Source organism: Alligator sinensis, unplaced genomic scaffold (assembly GCF_000455745.1).
Source record: "Alligator sinensis unplaced genomic scaffold, ASM45574v1 scaffold1223_1, whole genome shotgun sequence".
In the NCBI taxonomy this organism is placed as follows: Eukaryota; Metazoa; Chordata; order Crocodylia; family Alligatoridae; genus Alligator; species Alligator sinensis.
Window position 1 is genome coordinate 1,405,261 of NW_005842062.1, and position 23,456 is coordinate 1,428,716.

Genomic DNA, 23,456 nt, shown 5'->3' on the forward strand with positions numbered 1-23,456 from the left:
TCTGAACAACCACGTGAGTTGTTCCAGCTGGCGGGGCCCAAGCCAGTGAATCCATCCGTAAATAAAGCCGGTGGGAAAAGGGTATGTCTGGGATTGCGCTCGGCGACGGGAAGAAAGATCGATAGGTGATCAGTCTATCGATCAGCTAGCCGCAAGTCAGATCTCTTTAGAGGCACTCTGCAGCGTGCTCAAAGTTCTTCGACTTGGGCGGAAGTCACGCAAATTTTTAAACGGCCAGCAGGCCAATTACCAGCCGCTACGTGTGAATAATTTAGAGCTGGCCAATAGCGGGACACAAATTTGCATTCGAATAGCGGGAACTCTTTGCACCGTGCATTTCTGTGCTGCAAGGAAGAAATGCATCCTGCAAACAAAGCTGCAAATTGGCGGGAACTCTCTTGCACCGCGGTTCCTCTGTGCAGCAAAAACCTTCACTGTGCAATAGGCTCTCATGTGGCAAGAAAATTCCATCGTGCTGAGGCACCAAAATCACTGGGTTACGACAGGTGGAAGCTGGTATCAAGTGGAGTGCCCCAGGGGTTGGTCCCAGGGCTAGTTTTATTTAATATCTTCATTAACGATCTGGAAAATGGGATGGATTACACCCTCAACAAGTTTGTGGATAACACCAAGCTGGGAGGTGTAATGGATACATTCGGGGGTTAGGGCTAGGATTCAGTGACCTAGACAAATTTGAGGATTAGGCCAAAAGAAATCTCATGAGGTTCAACAAAGACAAGTGCAAAGTCCAGCACTTAGGATGGAGAAATCCAATGCACCGGTACATGCTGGGGACTGACTGGTTAAGCAGCAGCTCTGCAAAAAAGAACCTGGGGGTTACAGTGGACAATAAACTGGATATGACTCCGCAGTGTGCCCTTGTTGCCAAGCAAGCTAACAGCATATTGGACTGCATTAGTAGGAGTGTTGCCAGCGGATCAAGGGCAGTAATTATTCCTTTCTATTCTCTACTGGTGAGGCCACATCTGAAATACTGTGTCCAGTTTTGAGCCCCCACTACAGAAAGGATGTAGATGTACAGAAAGCATGTAGACAAGCTGGACAGCATCCAGTGGAGAGAAACAAAAATGGTTTGGGGGCTGGGGCAAATGACTTATGAGAAGAAGCTGAGGGAACTGGGTTTATATAATCTGGAGAAGAGAAGACTGAGAGGGGATTTGATAGCAGCCTTTAACTACCTGAAGGGTGGTTCCAAAGAGGATGGAGCTAGACTGTTCTTAGTGGTGACAGATGACATAACAAGGAGCAATTGTCTCAAGTTGCAGCAAGGCAGGTTTAGTTTGAATATAAGGAATACCTTTCTCACTAGGAGGGTGGTGAAGCACTGGAACACATTCCCTAGAGAGGTGGTGGAATTTCCATCCTTGGTGGTTTTTAAGACCTGGCTTGACAAAGCCCTGGCTGTACAATCTAGTTAGGAATGGTCCTGCTTTGAGCAGGGGATTGGACTAGATGACCTCCTGAGGTCCCTTCCAACCCTTATTTTCTATGATTTGATGATAGGAACTTATTCTCCAGGACAGTATTAAACTGCCTTTTTACCTAATACCACCCTTTTTCTTCCTGCAGTCTTCTGCCTCAGTTCACTGCACAACTGCAATAAGTGAGGCAACACCCTTTCACATAACAGCCTCATGCAACATGGGAACCTGTTTCATTTCCCTAGCATAGTCCATCTTGCACATTGAATAAAGGAGTGGTTCTGTAGAAAAATATAGTATGCAATCATCTAATTAAACTTGTATCATAATTCATATACCCAAGGTAAAATGTTAAAAAATACAGATGGAATCTCCAAAAATAAAAAAACCCATAAAAATCACATTATTTCATGTATTTAAATTTGGGAGGGGTGGTATAGTATAATACATATAATGTATTATATATACTATAATATCTTGTATAATTTTATTGAAATTAGAAATTAAAAGCATTTATTTTGATCAGTTACTCCATTACTTCACCAATGATGTTTTTAGATAGAATATTTTCCATCCTACTTTTCTAGTTTTATATGACTCATGAAGTAGACATGTTCTTTAAAAATATATACCATGGTCTCAAAGACTGTACTGCTAGGTATGTTTCTTGCTAATCAATTTAATTATTTTTTGATTAATTTCACCCCATCACTCATTGTTACATCCCCTTGAACCACCCAAAATACCTCTACTTTTTCCATGTGTATATACAAGATACTTGTAAACTGTAAGGCCTCTCAAAGGCAGTTATCATTTGGATAATATATATTTACTTATTTTAATCTTTCCTCATGAATTAGTTCTTCTAACCACCATCAGTTTCTGTTCTATGAATTCCCTCCAATTTCTCTGAATCTTTAATCACAATCCAAACTAAAATATAATATACAAAATCTTCCTACAAAACATGTTCCTTTCAATTTAGTACCATTTTTCCTATTTGTTATTTTCTCACAGCTCAATCCAGGAAGACTTTATGGGCAGAATCCTATTTCATTTATGTGCCCAAACTGCATGCACAGCTCCCATTTCTGGTTTTTATACACAAGTCCTTCCTGCAGTGTAGACATGTAAGTATCCACGCAGCTATTGGGTGTACAAAGCTGGCTATGCACTGGCCAGGCAGGTATGTCTCTCTGTATATGTGTACATTGGACAAGTGTAAGTCTTCCTCTTGTTTTTCTCAGGACTTACTGTTGTTGGTACATGTGTAAAGATCCAGAGTGCATAACCAACCAGAGTGTATGCTCTGTAGCCATGTAACAGAAAACAGATTCATAAACTGTGTTTGTGTGCCAAAAATGGCAATTATGTGGCTGGAAAACTGCCGTTCGGGTGTGTAAAGTGAAATAGGATTCTTGTCTATGAAGGCACGGAGCATGCTAGATTGAATTTGACTATTTATGTGAAAATTATGTACTCACATGAATAAGGGTTTGCTGAAGCAGGCTCTTAATTAAGATATTTTGTTAATATATAGAGAGAGATTTCCAACTTTAGAAAGCAAACCAGCTGGCAAAGGCAGGACCAGGAAAATTTCAAGCTGGGTAGCCACCTATTCAATCTCCTACCACTTAAAAATATGGGTACCATCAAGATGCTTAAAGTTATTAAAGTAAATCAATCTTCCCCATAGCAGTGGAATAGATCAGATGTTTATACACCAAATGTAATATTTGCAAGACAGTTATAGATTTCCTGATCAACTGAAAGCTTTTCATTCTATTTATAGTCAATACTCCCAGAATACTAATCACTCTTAGCAGTGCAGCATACACACCGTTGCTTTGTCAAGTCACCATAATTTTCCATGTTCTCCTGATGAAACCCCTCACAATTTAGATGTCAGTTCAAGTACACCTCTCAGAAAATATTAACTGAGCAGAGCCATCTGATCCCTCCTGCACATCTTCATCTGCTTGGCACGCACTTGTGCTAATTAATAAGGTATATATTAGAATTCAAAGAATTCCTGAGCCATAGCAGACCTTACAAAAGTGTTTTGATTCCCTTTTAAATCATGTACAGCTCAGTCCCTTTGCATCTAATCTTGCAGTTTATGCCAATTTCTGGACAACAACAGAAGTTACTATTGGCTATTGTTGGCAATGGTCACTGCTAAACTGCAGTATTAAAGAGTCCTAAAATCAATATGTGCTTCTGTGTACCAGTCTGACACAGGCATCGGACTAACTTTTACACTTAAATAAGAACACAGTAGCAATTTTAGATTTATAAATCAGAAACCATTTAAATGCTTTGATACACACTGTGCTATTACTAAGTTTAGAACCTATATAGTCCACGTATAACTTTATATCAGATTCCAAGAACTACTCATTCACAGTGCAACTGGAGATGGAGTCACTAGACAAGTGGCAACCTATTTTTAAGTAGGAAATTCATGTTCTATAATTACCATAACCAGTGCTGCAGAAATATAACCCAAATGTGGAAACACCCATTCTTCCTGGAAACAACTTGCATAGAGCAGGATTAGGCTGCAAAGCAATTATTTTTACATTTTGCAGAACATAATTTTATAAAAAGTTGAATTTCAAGAGAGATCAAATACAGAGCATACAAGAGGTTTACTGCAGTTTTTAGACCTTGGTGCAGATGGACTCAATGCAGAGATTAATTAAATCAGCAGAAGCTCTAGAAGATAAAATGCATGCAAGGGAAAATGGAGGATCTGCTGCCTACTGTAAGGGAATACCATGAACTTCCTTCCATAGGGAGGCATCCCTGTTGGTCAGTGGAAAGAACAAATGAGGAGGCATGGCCCTGAAGTGAACAGTGCTTCTGGCAATGCAGTTCCTACTAACACTTGTGCTCAGATGAATATAAGTCCTACAATTGTGACAGACAAGTCTGCATGGGGAAGCATAAAGACAAGGGAAAGTCTTCTTTGTGCTCTCTTGACACCCACTAAGTGGCCAGTTCAATTAATTACAAAATTATATTTCATCAAATGAAAAACTTTAAGTAGAGAACTAAGTTCTTCCTTTGGTTACAACTAATTTCATGGGCTGCAGAAGTTTATCTGAGAACAGAAAATCATTCTTGATAAAAGATTAGCTAAGTCAGAAATTAAAGACATTAGATGGTCTAGCCCAGTACCTTGCCAAACAAGAACTCTTTCCTATGGTATATATGTACAAAAATCTTTTATTCTGTTCCCCACAAAACAAGCATGGTGGATATGGGTACACATGCCATCAATACTATCTTTCCCTGTTCTGCTAGTATGTATTAAGAGCTAAGGCCCAAATCCATTTAACCTTGAAAGTGATTGCAACTTAGCTTACCACTAACCTCAAATTTAGCCATGAACCTCAGGAGGCCTAATCCTATCACACCTCTAAATGTCAATGAGTGCTTAAAACCACTTTAAGGTGTTAATGTGCAGACAGTCCAAGGGTTAAGAGCTCCAGGGGCCACCCAAAATTACTGTGTAACAAGGCCCTAAGAAAGATGGAGACAAGTTAGAGCAATGTGCCAGCTGAAGAGGTGGGGCTAGAGAGAACACAAGCCTCTTTTTTTTAAGATATAGTAAGGGGCTTCTGCTAACATTACTCCTCTGTGTAGCCCAGGGAGAACTTGTGCCTTCTTTCTGCCACTACAGGTGCAAATCCTTCCAGAGGTCACTTTTGCTGAAGTACCTCTCCTCCCAGCATCTCCTCTCCTTCTGCACATCCCAGCACAGAACTGTATTAAAGATCCTTAATGGGGCTCCTTGAATACAGGCTCTGGGAGAACCCAACCAAAGTGAATGTCTAACCTTTTCACTTTAGCTCATTGTTAATACTTTATGTGCCTAATGACTTTATGCCATCTCTGCAGTAATTTTTAAACCATGTACAAAATGGAAATTTTTGCTTAATGCACTTACTGAATGTATTTCAGGCACTGCTGCAAAGCCTAATGCAGCCCTAAAATTCCAGTCCTGTTGCACTTGTGAGAACAAGCGCAACCCCTCCTAAATTCCCTCTAGTCATTGGTAAGCAGTTCAAATGTTGAATTACCCTCATTTAAAAAATGTGTACATTACTTGTAAAGTTGCCTATCTTCCACTTCCAATGTTATACCTCTGCTTGCTCATGTACAGAGCCCTCCATTATCACGTTTCTGTACTCCATGTACAAATCACTCCTTAACCATCTTGTTGATAAAGTTAATCCTGCAGTCTTTTCACATCTCTAAGAATGGTCTTTCAGTACTTTAATCATTCTCATATCTCTTCTCTGAACCCTCTACAAATGTTCATCATCCTCCTTGAATTATGGACACAAATGCCAGTGGAAGTTGCACCAGCACCAACCTCCTCGCTCCTACTCTAAATTCTCCTTTAAATAAGGGACTGCATTAGCTTTTTAAGGGCACAGCATCACACTAGGAGCTCACATTCAGCTGATTACTCACTTGGCATCCTCTTGGCAGCTGAAGTGTTGGAGCTGAGAGTGAAAACAGAAAGGTATAAGAGCAATGACATCCTCATACATTGGTTAGTTCAGTAGCACGACCATTTTGCTAAGAAGCCAAAAATGAAGAATTTTGAAGCCCTGTGACCTATTTTCAAATAAGTCATACTTACATTTACACTTGTGAAAATGTGAAATACTACAAAGTGAGAATAGGAGAGGTTTACACTCACTTTGCATAAGTGTCAATGAGAGCACAAAGTGCAAAGCAGTGAAGAACTAGGTCCATCATATTTTCTGGCTGTAAAATGTATCAGAAACAATTCAAATGTAAAACTGCATCCCTTGTTCATTAAAAAGGGAAAAATAATCTCTTTGCGAACATTCTCTTTCTAAGAATTTGAAGATAAAATTATACTTTACAATGAATTTATAATTGGATATATCAGTAGAAATGGTTAACCCTTAACTATAGTGGGTTGTCATTTTGGTTCGATCACTCTTTTGCAGTCTAGTATTTGCATTCAGTAAATACTTTGCATTGTTCTCTTACCTGAAGAAGAAAATCAAAGAGTGCCATCTTGGACCACTCATGGTGATGAATCTCAGTGCATCCCCACTCAGCTTTGGGCACTTTGCCGTTTACCCAGCACTTCTGCTTTAGTAGCTGTTGATAGTCTCTCCAGTTTAGCCTCACTGAAGAATGGGTGCCATTATCTGTTGGGGACAGTGTGGAATCCCAGAGAATAACAGGACAGGGCTGCCCATCTAAGAAAAGACAAAATGGAATCATTACCCTATGTGAATGATGCTTTCATGGACTTACACCATTTGATCATTCTTCAGACAGTCTGTAAGGGAACAGTAATTTATGGCATTTGCTTTTAAAGAGGACATTCTACAGTTGTGGCAGGAAGGAAAGAAACCCCATTAATTTGACAACTTTTATTTAATGAGGTCATACTCCACATCTAAAACCAGCAACCGCAGAAAAGGAAACACCGTAGACATTATAACTGTCTTCAGTAACTGAGAAAAATTGTTTTCTGTTTGCAACAAGGGCTGTATGCTTACACATCCATTAATTGTAGAAGGCTATTTATTAAATCAATCAAAAAGGTTTTTGGCAGATTAGTAGCTCATAAAAATCAATGTGGTGCCTTTGATTTCAGTGAAACTATGGTACTGAGGTGTAATGTTCTTTTTTTCTAATGAAGGTGGGGCAAGGGAGAGGCAGAAAAGTCTTGAGTTCAAACAGTGGATTTAAGTTGTCATCTTTAACATTTGAGTCCTGCAAATAAGACTTCTTAGTTGTAAATAGATAGGTTATAGATAAGATACATGACAATGTGACATGAAATTGGCATGGACAATGAGTTGTGAAGCCAATGAGTCGTACAAATCATCCCAGGGGATAGCCTTCATTCTACCCACTCCATCATGAATTCTTTAATATGTTCCAGAAAATCCACTTTAGGCATGTTTTAACCAGTTTTAAAAATTTATATAAATATTTTTTCTTACCCAGCAACTGTCACGCAAAATGCGTTAACTCTGATGAATCCAACTCTTCATGACTCAGGGAAGGAAATTATAACCACCACATTTTTTAAACCTTTAAAATGAGCTAAACCTCTATAATAATATCAACATATTATTTTATCATCGTATTATTATAGGTATTATTATTATATATATTACATTATTATAACAGGGTCCTGTGTGTCAAAATATATAGTAGTAGTGCTAAATGCAAGTGGTGTATATCCCATTAGAAAAAGAGGCTGACCACTTTCGAAGATGGTACAAAGTTCTTATTGCTAACTCTGCTGCTCCATTTGATAGCTTAAACTCCATTTGATAGCTTGACAGTTTAAGATATCAAAGGAAGGACACTCCCTTCCTTCTCCATGTCCTTGTGACAAAGTATTTAGCAGAATTTGCAGATTCGTTGGAATCTGACAGGGCCAAACATGCTTCTGCCATGGCCTCAAATTTGTGACCTTTGAGCTATCAACCATGCACTTCAGTGCCCATGCCACCCCAGACCCTCTAACTGGTCACTGAAACAGAACTAAATATTCCTATGTCGCAGTTTAGACCACAGTACATTTATTTTATTTTTCTAAGGAGGGAGAAAGGGAAGAGGGCATGACATATTCATGCTTCTATGAAAAAAAGAAAATATTTAGCTGAAAAGTTGTTGTTTATTAAATAGCAGCTGGTGGAACATGCTTGTATGTTAGTCTTGATAAGTGAGCAAAAGCAGAAGTGACACATTAAAATTATATATTATATCCAAATGATCACACTGCTATACAATTTTCAGCATAGCTCTCACTCTTACATAGATGGTTATGTTGCAGCTCAAACAATCTTAGAATATCAAACTGTGTATATATTAAATGGGAGAGGTGCCAGAAAAGTGCTATTCATAAACCCACGTGAAAACACTCCCATGGCAATGAGATCATTAGCACAGGGTATCACTCAGAACAAAGAGCAGAATGACTTAAGAATGGTTTTGTGGACTCCTGCCAATATCCACAGTGAAGTCAATAAACCATCCTGTTTTGGGGGAATGCTGACTGATCCAAAATGATCAACAAGGACAACTGATCTTTGCCCATTATTAGCAAACAATCTTCCACCCAGGTCAATACAATCTCCAGACCACAGTAGTCTCCCAGGACACAATAGGTTTATCTATACTGTGCACCCAGTGTTTCCTAGCAAGAATGTTCCTGCAGGCACCGCACCTATTCACATGTGCCAAACCTAGAAATGCACTAATGAAATGCTCACTCTTAAGACTTCAAATCCAGTATACTTGAAAACAGCAGGTGAGGATGCCCCAGAGCAGTTTCAGCAGTATATCTCCAGGTTTGGCATGTGTAAGTGGGAGTGGGTGGACTCAAGAGAATCTTTACAGGAGAAATGCCGAGGTCACTATGCAGACAAGCCAAATGAGTCCAAGTGATCCCAACAATGAATTGAATAAAAACATTTTCAGCCTGACTGGTGTCATGACCCAAAGGCATGATTGTGTGTGTGCGCTTCGGCACCAGAATTATCCCCGCCAAGTTGCAGAGCATTGCACGGGAGAGTTTCCTGTTGCAGAGGAAAACCCCGGTGCAGGGACAAGTTTCCCGCCTTTTCTGCAGCTTCTTTTGCAGAGTGCATTGCTCGAGTTACAAGAGGAATGCACGGTGCAAAAGAGTTCCCGCCACCGGTATACAAATTCGTTCCCCGTGATTGGCTAGTGCTAAATTATTTACACGTGACGGCTAACGATTGGCCTGTTAGCCGTATAAGAGGCTTGAGCAGTTTCCGCCCAAGCCGAAGAGGACTCCACATCCATCTCGTGGGGACTCTGGGTACACGGCAGGGTAATAGAAACCCTGTGTGAGATCCAGAGGAGCTTGGCGGCCTGATCCACCGCCCACCTCTTCCCGTCTTCGAGTGCGACTTTTATAAGACGTATCTACGATTTCTATTTTGGTGGCGCGTTCACCCAGAGCGTCCGGAGCTCTGCACCGTGGAGCCTAGCAACCTCCACGAGACCGTCTGTGTTGTCTGTCTGTAACTGCAACTCAATCAAGTTTTCCAGCCTACACCACTGCCATCTCGGTGTAAGTAAACAATCTTTAAAACTACCGATATGCATTTGTGCCTAATTCCAGCTCGACGGCCTTCCCTCTCCGACCCGGCGTGCCTGGGCTGCTGGCCACAGCCTGCGTGCAGCGCAGAAAAGGGCTCAGGCCGCTCCCGGCCCGCACAACTGGAAAATCAGGAGGATAGCGAAAAGCACTCTACCACAGAACTAGGAGCCTTTCAACTTTTCCCTGTCTTAATACTCAAACACGAGACAGTCACACTTTAGCTCTTCTCATCTTTCTATTATTTTCTAATAATTAAGCATCAAAACAGAAAGCTTTGGTTTCATTGTCCTTCTGTTCTTCCCATGATGATGAATGTTTGGCATTTTTGAAAAACAGGCCTCTTAATTTGGTGCCCAAATAAGGATTTAGGAGCCCAATTTGGAGAATTTAGATTTTAACTTCTTGGGTAAATTTTTCATAAGTCCTATCCCCTTCTCCTTTCATTCTGGACTTCACTGCCAGTTTTGTTACTTTGCTATTGATTATAATCAAGTCAGTTTACCTCTTCATGCCACTCTTTCTTTATCTAAGAAATGGGGCCAGTGATCCTCCCTTCCTTTGTAAAGCAGTTCAGAAGGAAAACTTCCATAGAAGAGTTATTACTATATAAACATCAACAAGTTTTGTGAGAACCTAGCAAAAGAGGCCTATTTTTTGTTCTGTTTATAGTGGAAATTCATGTAATTATTTATGAGATTTTCCCAAAATAGATGCATCAGTGCTCTTCAAGCAAGGCAAACAACTCCTGCCTACCCAAAAGGGTCATTATAACAGAGAAAGAATTATTTTTAAAAAGCTATGAAAAAATAACTTGCCAATTTCCATTAAGATAATACAAGGATAAAAAAGGACCAAGGTTAAACACAGGAAATGTCTGTGATTCACAGGAAACAGAAGCAGCAAAGATGAACTAAAACAAAACGTTTCAACTTTATCACATTATGTGGAATTACTGGCTCATGGAACAGCAGCTGGAGCCAGAAGTAACCCAGGTTGCCAACTATTGTGGGGAAAATGTGCAGCTGCTAAGTAAAAGCAGATAAAGGGTCTAATCCACATCTGTATAAACTGGCATGGCCCCATCAGTCACCAGAGTTCTGCAGATTTGTACCATATGAGGCTCTGACCCAATTTAACATGACAGCAGCAAAGCAAGCCTGACTCTGCAAGCTTGCAAAGCATTTTCAGTCTCAGTTGATTATGGTGGGAGCTAAGCTGAAACTCAGCACCATCCAGGTTCAAATCTAGTGTTTCCACTGTTGTTGTGGCCTACTTTCCAGCAGTTCAAGATGATGCTGAAGAGATGAAGTTAGGTCCCCGTCTACCTTCTGCTGCTGCTGCTGCTGTGTTTCTGCTTCCTCAAATTCAGTCTAAGGTCTTCATTGCTCCCTGTTCATAGATTTCATAGACATTAGGGTCTGGAAGGGACCTTGTAAGATCATCAGTCCAGCCCCCTATCCCAGGGGCAGGAAGTCAGCTAGGGTCAAAGGATCCCAGCAAGATAAGTACCCAAATGTTTCTTAAGTGTCCAGAGTAGGTGCTTGCACCACCTCTAGGGGGAGTCTATTCCAGGCCCTGGGGGCTCGGACAGTAAAAAAGTTTTTCCTTATGTCCAGCCTAAAACGGTGTTACAGGAGTATGACTGTTGGACCTTGTCACCCCTTGGGGTGCTCTGGTGAACAGGCATTCCCCCAGATCCTGATGCACACCCCTTAAGTATTTATAGGCATAGTGTGGGACTGAAAACTACTATTACTGTAGTATCTGAACACCTCACTTGTAATATTTTTTTCTCATAAAATCACTTAAAGAAAGGAAAGCAGTACCAGACACATGAGATAATGTGACTTAGGATCATAGGAAAACAGGGCTGGAAGGGACTTCAGGAGGTCTAGTACAGTCTCCTTCTCAAGGCAAGATCATTCCTGTCTAAATCATCCAAACCAAGTGTCTGTCTAACCCATAGATGGCAAAAGAAAATACTATTTGCGGGGGCTGACCCCTGCTCCTCCCTCCTGCAGGGCCGTTGTGGGGCCAGAGTGTACTGGTGCTGTACACAGCACGCAGTGGGGGCACTGGGAGCAGTGCTGCAGAGGCAGGACATGGCAGTGGTGCTGTGGAACGGTGGTGCTGTAGTGCTACTGCTGTCACTGGCTGCCACAAAATTAGTTTGGGGGGGGAGGCTAAGACCCGTTAGCCCTGAACTTCCACTGCGTATAGTCTAACCTTCTGTTGAGATTCCAGAGTTTCTCTAGATAGTCTATTTCAATGCTTAAATACCCCCTGAGTTAGAAAGTTCTCTAATCTAAATTTCCTCTGCTGCAGTTTGAGGTCTTTGCTCCTACTCCTGTTCCCTACAGCTACAAAGAAAAGTCTATTTCCATCCTCTTTATAATTACCCTTCAGGTATTTGAAGACTGTTATCAAATCCCCCTTCAGTCTTCTCTTCTCTGGACTAAATAACCCTAGTTCTTTCAGCCTTTCCTCATAAGTCATGTTTCCCAGGCCTCTGATCATTTCTCTCTCTCCATGCTGGATTCTTTCCACTTCTTTCCTGAAGTGGGGAACTGAAAACTACTCCAGATGAGGCCTCAACAGTACTGAACAGAGTAGAAGAATCACTTACCTTGATTTGCAAGAGACACTCCTGTTAATACAGGCCAGTATGCTGTTGGCTTTTTTTGCAACAAGAGCATACTATTGGCTCATATTTATCTTATGATCTTATTTGGATCTGCCCAAAGTCTGTTAACTTGACCATTCAAGAAACACAGGAGACAATATTTCAGTTCACACTTTTATCACAGAAAATTGTTTCAAGTCCTCCAAACAAGATCCCTGTCTAGTTTTTAGCTGGCAAAGAGATTTCTGGAATAAAATGTCCCCAGATGTTAGTCTCTCAATAAACTGACCCCTTCTTCAAATTGTCAAAATGTTGCTTTACTTCACTTTATTCATTCCCTTCAAACTTCATTATTGTTTCCTTATCTGGCTCATTAGCACCCACAAGAGCAACTGTTTTAATTGTGGCTTTATTATGGAATGAGGAACATTCAGGCCAAAATGTTCAGTAGCTTTCAGCTTTCACACTGTTACTAGCTTTAGGGTTATTTTTGTTCCTTTGCATCTTAGGAACCTCAGGGATATTTCAAAACATTGGGTGTAAATGACTGATTTGTCAGGGTCCTTAAGTATATGGCTAGCTTTAAGGATGTGTCTGGGTCTATTCATTTCAACAGGACTTCTTACATGTATAAAATAGTCATCTTTTTAGTCATTGATATAGAACCTAAGCCTATGTCCACCCCACCACCATGCCATACATAGGAATATACCACAAAGTACTCCAGCATTGCATGCACCAGCTCCTGAAATGAGATAATGTAGCTGTTTTCAAGAAATGTTGGATGTACACTTAGAGCCCTCATAGGCTCTCTGCCTCAGGTATTCTTACTGTCATGTGCTCAGGTTCACGCTAAGGCAACAACATTGCCTTATTTCTGGAAGTGGCATGCAGAGAGAGAAAATGAGTGAGCAGGTTATGCCTGGGTCTGACTGAGAAGTAGTACCAAAAAGAGTGTGTAGGGGTAGGAATGGATATGGCCTCTTAGGATATGTCCTCTATGCTCTATATTAAAATATTCAAATGCCCAAAGGGGTCCCACATGTGACATCAAGTGGGTGACACTCCTTTAACCACACCTCAAACACAACTGACTGAGGTACAAATTAACATGCTTGAGTCACCAAGATGTATTCACTCACAAAAATACAGCCACAGTAAAGGCCCTGTGATACAGTTTAAAAGATTAACAACTCAATATTGAACTTACACAGATGAACCTAGGACCATGAAGGGGAGCATGAGCACATGCATGTGCACACAAACGCACACAAAAGTAGGGGGAATAGCACAAGTAAACATGCACTACAGTAGTGTTTCTCAGACTTTTGATACCTAGGGCACACTTTTTTTCTGGATTAAAATTGGTGGTTCACTTCACTCTTACACCCAAAAAGGGGAGCGGGGAAAAGCAGTAGCAGTGGTATGAACACAGTTTGCGGATATCCAGTCCTGCCGCAACTCCCCAGAAGCTGGAAACACCATACATGCCACAGCCAGGGAGTGGGAGTTGAGAGGAGTGGTAGCAAACCCATGGGGAAAGCCCTTTTTGGGGAGTCGGTGCCAGGCTGAACTGTAACAAGGGGGTATATGGCAGCCATGTTCCTGGACTGCAGGCAGGGTGTCAGCAGCAGATTTGCAGATGTCTGGGCTGCTGTCACTACTGCTTCTCTCAGCCTCCTGCTCCCTGTATGGGGTTTGCATGCAGATTTCAGCCACTGGGGAGCTGGCCAGGACTGCCTGCACCCCAGAGACATAGCCTCATTGCACCCTGCTTTGCACCAAGGTCTACATGTACACTTTGGCCCACAGCTTAAAATACAAAAAACAGGAAGAAAGTATCATTTTTTGCAGCACACCTCTGCCAGTCTCTGTGCTGCAGCACCCTCTGGGAATCACTGCCCTCCAGAATTCAGAGAAGAGAACTGGGTGAGGTGAAAGGAAGCCTGAACTAAAGCATTCTGGATTATTGACCAATGATGCATCGTTCACAGGTCTGACACTGAGTGGCAGGAAACAGCAGAGAAGGGAAAGAACAGAAAGCCAAGATCATCTGTATCAGGGGAAGTGCACACGGGAACATCAAGAAATGGGGTTGCCTTTAAGCTTACTTGAGTTTCAGGTAAGGCAACCACAAAACTGATAACTGATAGTCAATGATTATCAAAATATAAGCAGATATGATCTACCCGAGATGCTCAGGGGCTCTGTGATATAGGAGCCTGTTTCTGAAAATTACTTTGGGCTGGCTTTTTTTGGAAGTATTTCAAACCTACTCACGTAGTCTTTTGATGGGGTTTTCTAAAGTGTCTAAGGCCACTGACAGATGTGAACCTTCCCCCCCACCCTAAAAAATAGCACTTTCCCAGAAGAGGAAGTGCTTCAGTTTGATTTGGATCCCCGTAGGGCTGAAGTGCACAATCTATACAGATGTTGGGTGAGCCGGGTCAAATTAATGTGATGATGATTAACGTGATAATGTGTTCTGGGCATGCACTGTGCTCGGTGTGGGGGGCACACCAAGTTGAAAGAAAAGCACTATTTTGTTTTGTTTTTCATATCTGTAAGTAGCCTAAATGTCTAATTCCATTCCTGAATTATTGACACTAAATATGATTTTAAAATCTGTTCCTTAGGCGTCTTGGAATCAATGTATAAATGGGACTTGGATCCATTTGAGTACTGGGAGTGTCTATACATGACCCTGACTGCACAGTTGATACTGCACAGACATTTAGTGCTTGCTAAAGCAGTATACTGCACAGTCATAAAGCAAGTACTAAATGCCTGCGCAGTACCCGCTGGTAATGTGCAGTCCCAGCAGCGCATGGGTCGTTTCTGACCCTAGTAATGACAAGCTACAGCAGTGTAGCTCATCGCTACAGTGACGTAACAGCAGCATCACAGTTAATGGCTGCCGATGCTACATCGTTGTGGTGACAAGCTACGTTGCCGTATCTCGTCACCACAGCAATGTAGCATCTCATGTAGATGCACCCATCAAATACCATCTGTAAGGTTTCAGTATGTAAAATCCAAACCATGTCTGGATCCAACCATTCAGACATACCCAGGAAATCCTTCATAAATAGAACAAATCTCTTAGGGGGATATAACTTAGGGGGAGGTAAACAAACTAGAGGGCAGGGAGCAAATCCAGGCAGATTTGAACAGGCTGGGGAAGTGGGCAGAACAGAATAGGATGCAGTTTAACAAAGATAAGTGTTATGTTTTGCACCTGAGGAAGAAGAATCATCAACACTCCTATAACCTTGGAGGTACCACTCTAAGTAGCACAACTGCAGAAAGGGATCTCGGAGTTGTAGCCAACTCCAAAATGAACATGAGTCACCAATGTGATGAGGTAATAAGTAAAGCTAACCACTCTTTCTTGTATAAGTAGTTGCATCACAAACAGGTCCAAGGAGGTGATTCTTCCCCTCTATGCAGCATTGGTCATACCGCAGCTGGAGTACTGCATCCAGTTTTGGGTTCTGCACTTCAGAAGGGATGTAGATAACCTGGAAAGGGTTCAGAGGAGGGCCACCCATCTGGTTAAAGGCCTACAGGAAAAACCCTGCGAGGACTGATTGAGGGACCTGAATATCTTCAGCCTCTGCAAGAGAAGGCTGAGAGGTGATCTTGTGGCTGTCTACAAATTCATTGGGGGGGGGGACAGCAGGAAATAGGGGATATGATGTTTACCAAGACGCCCATCAGGGTAACTAGAAACAATGGCGACAAACTGAAGGAGAGTAAATTTAGATTGGATATCAGAAAAAAAATTCTTTACAGTGAGAGTTGCCAAAATCTGGACTACACTTCCAAGGGAGGTGGTGCTCTCCCTTCCTTGAAGGTATTTAAGAGGAGATTGGACAAATGCCTGGCTGGGGACATCTGACCCAGCACTCTTTCCTGCCCAGGGCAAGGGGTCAAACACGATGATCTAATAGGTCCCTTCTGATCCTAAAGTCTATGAATCTATGAATATAGCTCAGCTCTTTCTCCAACTCTTTATCACCATGACCTAGAGTGAAGCAAAACTTAACACTTTCAGTCTTTGAAGGAACTAATGGGATTTCTCCCCAGGAAGGGAGAAGGGAAGGAGGGATATACTTACACAGGAGAAAATGGAAATTGTGGAACAAGACTTCAGAATCAGAGGGGTCAATTTGAAAAGAGACATTTTGAAAAAAATGGCCCTCTGAAGAGTAAGAAACACGTACAGCCCACTGGTTTCCTCCCCTGTTCATCCTTCTCTCATCTATAACAATACACTTTGGTAGAATCTTGGAAGGCAAGAAAATCTATCCTCTGCAGATCTGAGGGAGTCTGCAGTGAACATTCAGTAACTCTGAACCATAGACTGTGCTGCTGATCACACTGACTGTGAATCAGTGAATTTTTATTTTAAAAAATGTTGTAAATATACTCTCTGGTCCTTCACCAGCATGTGACAATGAGTTGTTCACAGTGCAGCTCAGTCTGTTAAGGGCACACAAAAGACATCATTTTCAACCAGCTGAATGCATAAGGGAAGTGGAAGTTCATGTTGTCAATTGCCATGCTATTAATAATTAGTAACATCTGTGCCTGATTATGCATAACTTTTTGTTGTGATGGAAAGAGCATACTAAATATGTTCAGTGTAACAGAGAAAATCTGCTCCCATTTCTCACTGTGCAGAGGTCAGCAAAGAAGCATGGCAACTGTAATCAGCGGAACTTTCTACCACCTCTGCGCCAAACCCACAGTATCTATTTGCACAAGACCAATCATAGAGAGCAAAGACAATGCTGCTCAAACTCAGATACTCTTACTCTCTGAGTATGTTTAGCACTGAAAAAATCCCCTCTGGAAAATTCATTTTGCTAGAACAGTGGTCTACTACCTTTTAAAGTACCAGATCAGTTTTTTAATTAAAGTGCCACCCAGGATCTCCTGCATGCCACACCCCCCGCCCCCCGACTCTGCCCTGCCCAGCAGGTCAGTCTGGGTGAGGGGAAGGTGGCGGGGGTGGCATGCGATAGATCCTGGATTGCACTTTATAAGTACCAGATCAGTTTTTGAATTAAAGGGAGGGTATGGAGTAGAAGCAGAAACAGGGGCAGGGGCTGGGGTGAGTGGGGCCCTGGCCGGGCCAGGTGGTGGGATGATTGGAGCCCGGGCAGCTCGTCCAAGTGCGGGAGGGCTCCTGCTGCTGCATGCACCCCAGCGGAGGTCCAGGGGACACATGCCACCCCCTCAGTCTGTGTGCAGAGCAGAAGTGACTGCTGCTACATGCTGGGCTTTGCACCCAGAGCCCTGCTGCAAGCTGCCCCAGGAACACTGAGATACCATGTGCATCCCACTGATGGGCTGAGCCTCACCCCCTGCTTGCCCAGTGGTGGGACACATGTGGCGTTATGGCGCTCCTGGGAAACCTGCAGCAGGGCTTGGGGCACAAACCCCAGTGCGCAGCAGCAACTGCCTCTGACCTATGCACAGATCCGGGGGTGCCCCCCAGGCCTCTGCCAGGGTGTGTGCAGTAGCAGGAGCCTTCCCACACCTGAACAAACCACCCAGGCTTCAACTGGTAACTGAATCAAATCAGCTACCAAAGCTTCACACAGCCCTAGAGGAGATTGCCAACATGTAGTCCTGTGAAGGGAATCTCAGACCCCGTGCAAGTGATGCAGTAAACAGTTTGAAGTTATATTGGAAGTGGGGCACTGAAATCCATCAGCTCCCTGATGCAGACTGTCTCTGTACAGGACAGAATTTAGTCCATGATCTGTTACAGTGGTTTTCAAACTGGGTTCTGTGAAACCCTGTGGTTCCATGATAGGTTACCAGATGTTCTACAAAGAGACTGGGGGTTATGGCAGAGCAGGCCGGGAGGCAGTGTGCTGCCATTGGTAGACCAGGTCACCTGGCTCCATGTCAGCTCACATGAGCGACGGAGCTAGGGGTAGGGGTTCCACAACAGAAGAAGGGATATGAAAGGGTTCCGTGACTTTAAGATGCTTGAAAACCACTAACTATTATAATCACAATTAGTTCACCTATAGATTGGATCTTAAATGTGCCAGTACAGGTCAAACCTTAGTTTGTTGTCAAAGTAACATGCTGTGCAGTCATTGTTCTTCGATAAGGTGTAGACTAAAGAGGGTTGTGCCTTGACAGCAATCAACTTTACCCCAAAATGATTATTTTCCTGTTTCTTAGGTCAAGGGAGCTTAGGAAATGGACTAGGGATAACAGGTCCTGAAAACATCAGTGCAGCTTGAAGAATAGCTGCTGCTCTACTGAGTTGCCAGCACATAGACATTACACATAAACCGGTCTAAGTGATTGGAAATAGATCTTTACCTGTAAGAGAACAGAAGTTCAGCACACATACACCAATCTAAAAATGGGAGAACATGGTCTAAAAGAGACTTGGTTCAATGTGTACTCAAATCTAATTGATTTACATTAGACGGGTGAATGGAGCTTCTGTACCAAATGCCCTACCAATTCAAGTTAGATCACTTTCCTCTGGCATCCCAGGCTCTTTTGCTGTCTCCCTGCTCCCTTCCCTTGCAGGGAGGTGCACTTGCACTCAAGCCACACACAGCTGCTCTAGGCAAGCACTCAGTGGGCCCCTCCTCCAAACTCTTAGACCAAGCCAGCAAACCACCTCTCCCCATCCCTGCCTCCGGCCATCTGTCAGGTGCAGGCAGATAGTGGGGCAGGGGGTAGGGGGAAGGAAGGCATCTCTGTTACCCACATGAGCCCTGGGGCCTGGGCACATGCATCCCTGGGCAATGCCCCCTGCACCTCATCACAAAGCACCCCATGATATACACACATGCACACCTGACACTGAGCCCAGGAGAGCCCCCATGCTTGAGCACAGCCCCACGGAGCCCAACCCTGGACCCACACACCCAGCCAGGGACCTTCATATCCCCATACTCAGGCACAGCCCCACAAAGCCCAACTCTGGATCCTGCACACCGCATGTCAGTGTCCAGAGCAAGGCACCCTGCCACCTGGACACCAGCATGGACTTTCTCCAAACCAAGCAAGAGTCGGTGCAGGTGACTTGCCTCTGGTGGGTCAGGGTGGTAGGGGTACAACATCAGGACTGGTCCTGCATGAAGGCAACCCTGTGCCCTCCATGGCTCAGCCACTGCTGGAAGATACCCTGGCCATGGGCTCCTGGGGTACTGCAAGGTTTTTCTGGCCTACAGCTACAAGGTCCCAGAGTACTAGGGCAGGAGGGGTGTATGGGGGAGCACTGAGCATCCATGATGGACGGCGCTCACCCCAGAGCTCTTCTGGAAGCCTAGGCCTGGGTACAAGGTACAGCAACAGGGGGTTGAGGCATGCTGGCTCATGCTCGGCAGCCAATCATAGGTGGCCAGGGTGCTCAGTTCTGCTCAGCAGTCTCCAGCAGCCTTGGGAGCTCCGTGAGGCCTGCTGAAAGGCAGCCTGTATGCCCGCTCCACCAAAGGGCAAATGTGTTCTGTTTGCAACCAATCTGCTGCTTACAGAAAATCACATAACTTAGATTGATTCTGCCTCAGGCTTTCTGAATATCTGTACCTAGCAGAAGTGTCACATAACAGGCAATGATGTGCCTTTTGCAAAGCCTTTCTCACCTTTCTGTAGGTACCATTAATGGCAGGTACTCCAATGACAAGCTCAGTTCCTTTCCTAGTGAAATTTCATAGTTCCAAAAACTCTGAAGTACAGTATTTTGCTAGATTTTCCACCAAATATCAGTGAAGGAATTTGTTGGAAGAAAACAAATCAAAATTATTTGGGGGTTTACTTAAGGGCCTCCTAGAAAATGCTTTGAACAAAATATATGACAGTTTTCAGAAGCCTATCTTTTAAGATTTTAATGCTACATTAAACATGTCTTGTTGCATCACATCACAACTGAGGCAAGCTAAAAGGATGTGTCATGGAGAGGTGTATCCACTTAGAAATTGTATGTGCACACATACAATGAACACATGTCCAATTTTGCATTGCTTTCTTTCTCATATAAGCAGACTCATTACTCACAAGAACTGCTTCTTAGAATCATTCGGATTGTCTATCTAAAGATTACTCAAATGAGTAAGGGGCAGGCTTCTTAATTATCCATAATGTTTTTTCATAATGTATTTTTGTTCCTTTTTAGAACCATAAAGGATGAACAAACCTCTATTATTACTAAATTTTGTGCAGTTAATTTTCAAATCAAAATACTGTACAGTCATGCAAATAACTATGAGATAACTATGGCAACCAATGGGCATACATGCATAACAGTTATATATTAGATCTAGTGTATTATTCTAAAGAGAAGGACAAAGGTAAGGTACAGTGGTTGTTCCAAAAGCTTGCCCTTAAAGAGAAAGCAAGACAAAAATTAAAAATATTTCTCCCCTTCTCATCACCTGGCAACCCTTTCCTTGCTGTTGGACTATAACCAATGATGGGAGGAAAGAGGTTGAAAAAAGGCAAATGTCTTTCCCTCTCTCAGACAACCCAAAAGGTATTGCTGGCTAAAGGACATCACGAAATTCAGTTCACAGTTAACCTAATACTTTTCAAGAGGCCTGCAGTCTGTCACCTACGTAGCCCTACAGAACCCCTGAACTGGAAGTTTTTCATTCCTAATAATAGCCCTATAGCAATAAAGCCTGTTCCTAAAAATAAAGTATGCATAATGTATCTTACATGTTCTGCTAGTATGAATAATAGTCAAGAGATACCAAATCTTTATTTCTAGAGATTCATTCATATCACTGTACAGGCTGCTGGAGGGAAGGCTATTAGAGGGTTGATAAATCACACATCAGTAGGTCCTTTTCCTTCCATCAGCTTTTGCAAGGTCATTTTGACTTTACCTTTTCCCCAGTAAAGTGCAGGCTTGCATTAAAATATTTCTTACAATCTGATTTCATCAGTAAAAAATGAAAAGCAAAAACAAATAACAAACCACTTTAGCAATGATTCATTAAAATGTAATGCAGTCTTTTCAGATCATGATTTGTGGGTATGTAAAAATAGCAGTTAGGCTGAAGACATATTTAACAAGACTGTAGTGTTAGAGAGAGATGTGATATAATTTGGGAACTATTAAATCTAATTTTGATTCATTTCCGGATGAAGCAAAAATATAATATTCCTCAAAAAGTTGTTTACAGTAATTATGGTTTTAATCAAAAGAAATATCTTTCACATGTATTTCAGCTTTACACTGTTAAGCAGAAGAATTCAATGAAACATAATCTGTTGGATTGTGTGGGAAGAAAACAGAGAGAGTTTATGCTCTTCAGTTATGGTTTAATTTACAGGGGCATTTGTACTACTGGGATTATGTCAAGGAAATTCAAGAGTAAGCCCTAGATAAAAACTCTGCTCCTCCCCTCTAGCTGTGACAGATCAATTCTAGAGATAGTTTTCTGTAATATCGTGTTAAAAAGGGCTATTTTCTGAAGTGCCTGTCAAGTCACAGAGAGCGGTGTTAAGAAACTTTCACACTTTGCCTTCAATTCTATTATGTTGGCTAGTATTATTTCAAATCAACTACAAATGTATAAAAAGGATCACCCTTTGTTCCTCACTCTATGTAAACTTTGATGAAATGTCAATTGTCTTTCTGCTCTCACCAGCTCTACTAACCTATGAGGCAGTTGGGAAGCTGGGATCATAAATAAACTCTGGGTATGTCACATGTTTCTGCCTAGAACAGTTACACTACAGAGGACCCCTGCAATGACATAAGCATGCATATCAGTTTATTTTCCCTGTAACGTGCACTCTACAATTCTCAAAGTGTTTATCTATGGAGCATGGGAGGGGAAAGAATATTCAAAACTCTTAGCTGGAAACTAAAAATTGGGGACATCTGTTACCTTGGATAAACTCGAACTTCCTGCTTACAGAAGGCAAGGTCCGGTTAAGCCCCAGGATCCTATCCAAATGGAAGGCAAACACCTCACTCATGTCCAGGGGTATTTTGATGAGGCCACACTGTCCTTGACTACAAGCTGCTCCTGCAGCCCTGGGATTTCTTTCAAACACGGCCAAAATCCCATGTTGAGAAGGTGCTTCTTGGATACCCTCTATCTGGGAATCAGCCATCACACGCATGCTTTCGATGTCATCTCTTGTCAGCCAAGAGGGGGAACTCTCACTGTAGATCCTGATGTTACTTTCCTGAGTTTTGGGCTGCACATTGACATTTTCTGAAATCCCTACATGTCTCCAGTGTTCCCTGCGCCTCACTGACAACAACTTCTTTCTATCTCTGTCCTCCATCAGGTGGCTCTTCCGTGTGTCTGGAGCAGCAACTGCAGCCATAATCCCCACAGCTTGACTCATCCTCCCCCGTTGTTGGAGCAAGGTTTCTTTCTGCCCGGCAGCAGCTCCTGGAAGGCCCTGTCCATATGGCAGAGGAACTGCATGCTTCTTTCTGCGTTTGGGCTTCACAGTACCTCGGATGTTGGCAGGTTTACTGCGCTTGGACCTCAGGGTAATGTACACCACATTGGCTGGCACTGAGGTCCCATTTTCACCAATCTGGGGATCAGGTGGGGACAAGGTACCATCCAGAGGGATGCCCAGGAATGGTGTCTGGACAACACCTTGAAGACTCTTAGAATTACCCTTCTGGTGTCCCGCTTTGTGCTGGGGTAAAACGTGACCCACTTGACTCACCAGGAACCCCAGATAGATCACACACGCTGTGCCCAGCAATAGATTCCTCCTGGTCCGGGGGCGCCTGCAACTCCAAAACCTCAGCACCCATGGGGCACACAGCGAGCAAACAAACCAGTTTATGATCTGGCCTGGCCGATCTAAGAAGGTCATTTCTCCAGTGAATCCACATGATGAAAGCAGTTTAAAGTGCTTGGGATTTTCCAGTCAGGATGATGATGATGCATGATTTCCCTTCCCAGATCTCTAGTTCTTCTTTTCCCAGTGTATGCAGTGGATGGATACTAGCTGTGTGGCTGGGAATGTGAATGCTTAGCATTAAAGATACTGACGCCACCTCAACAAGCTGTTAAACACTTATCAGCCACAAGGGAAGAGATTGGTTTCAGGGAATGAATGGAGTCAACTGTGTACACAAAGTTAACTGTGTCATGGTGCAAAATGCCTCAGAGTCTCCTCTGCAAACCATGAAAGGAAAAGAATAGCGAATAGTTATTTCGTTATCCACAACAACAAATAATGTGGGGGGGGGGGGGAAATATTTATAAAAAGGGGGGGA

The 23,456-nt window shown here is 42.8% G+C and overlaps 1 protein-coding gene across 3 annotated transcripts in view; it reads right to left on the reverse strand.

The window, feature by feature from the left end:
• FAM198B (family with sequence similarity 198 member B) overlaps window positions 1–23,456 on the reverse strand; it is a 44,710-nt gene that overhangs the window by 20,412 nt on the left and 842 nt on the right. For all 3 annotated transcript variants that reach the window (XR_003093956.1, XM_025203599.1, XM_006023156.2), the window contains exons 2-3: window positions 22,093–23,355; window positions 6,480–6,694 (exon numbers count right to left, since the gene is read on the reverse strand). Coding sequence is in view for 2 of the 3 variants with exons in the window: in XM_025203599.1 (XP_025059384.1) it covers window positions 6,480–6,694; window positions 22,093–23,050 (1,173 nt within the window). In the remaining variant the exon portion in view is untranslated. The remainder of the gene's footprint in view (window positions 1–6,479; window positions 6,695–22,092; window positions 23,356–23,456) is intronic.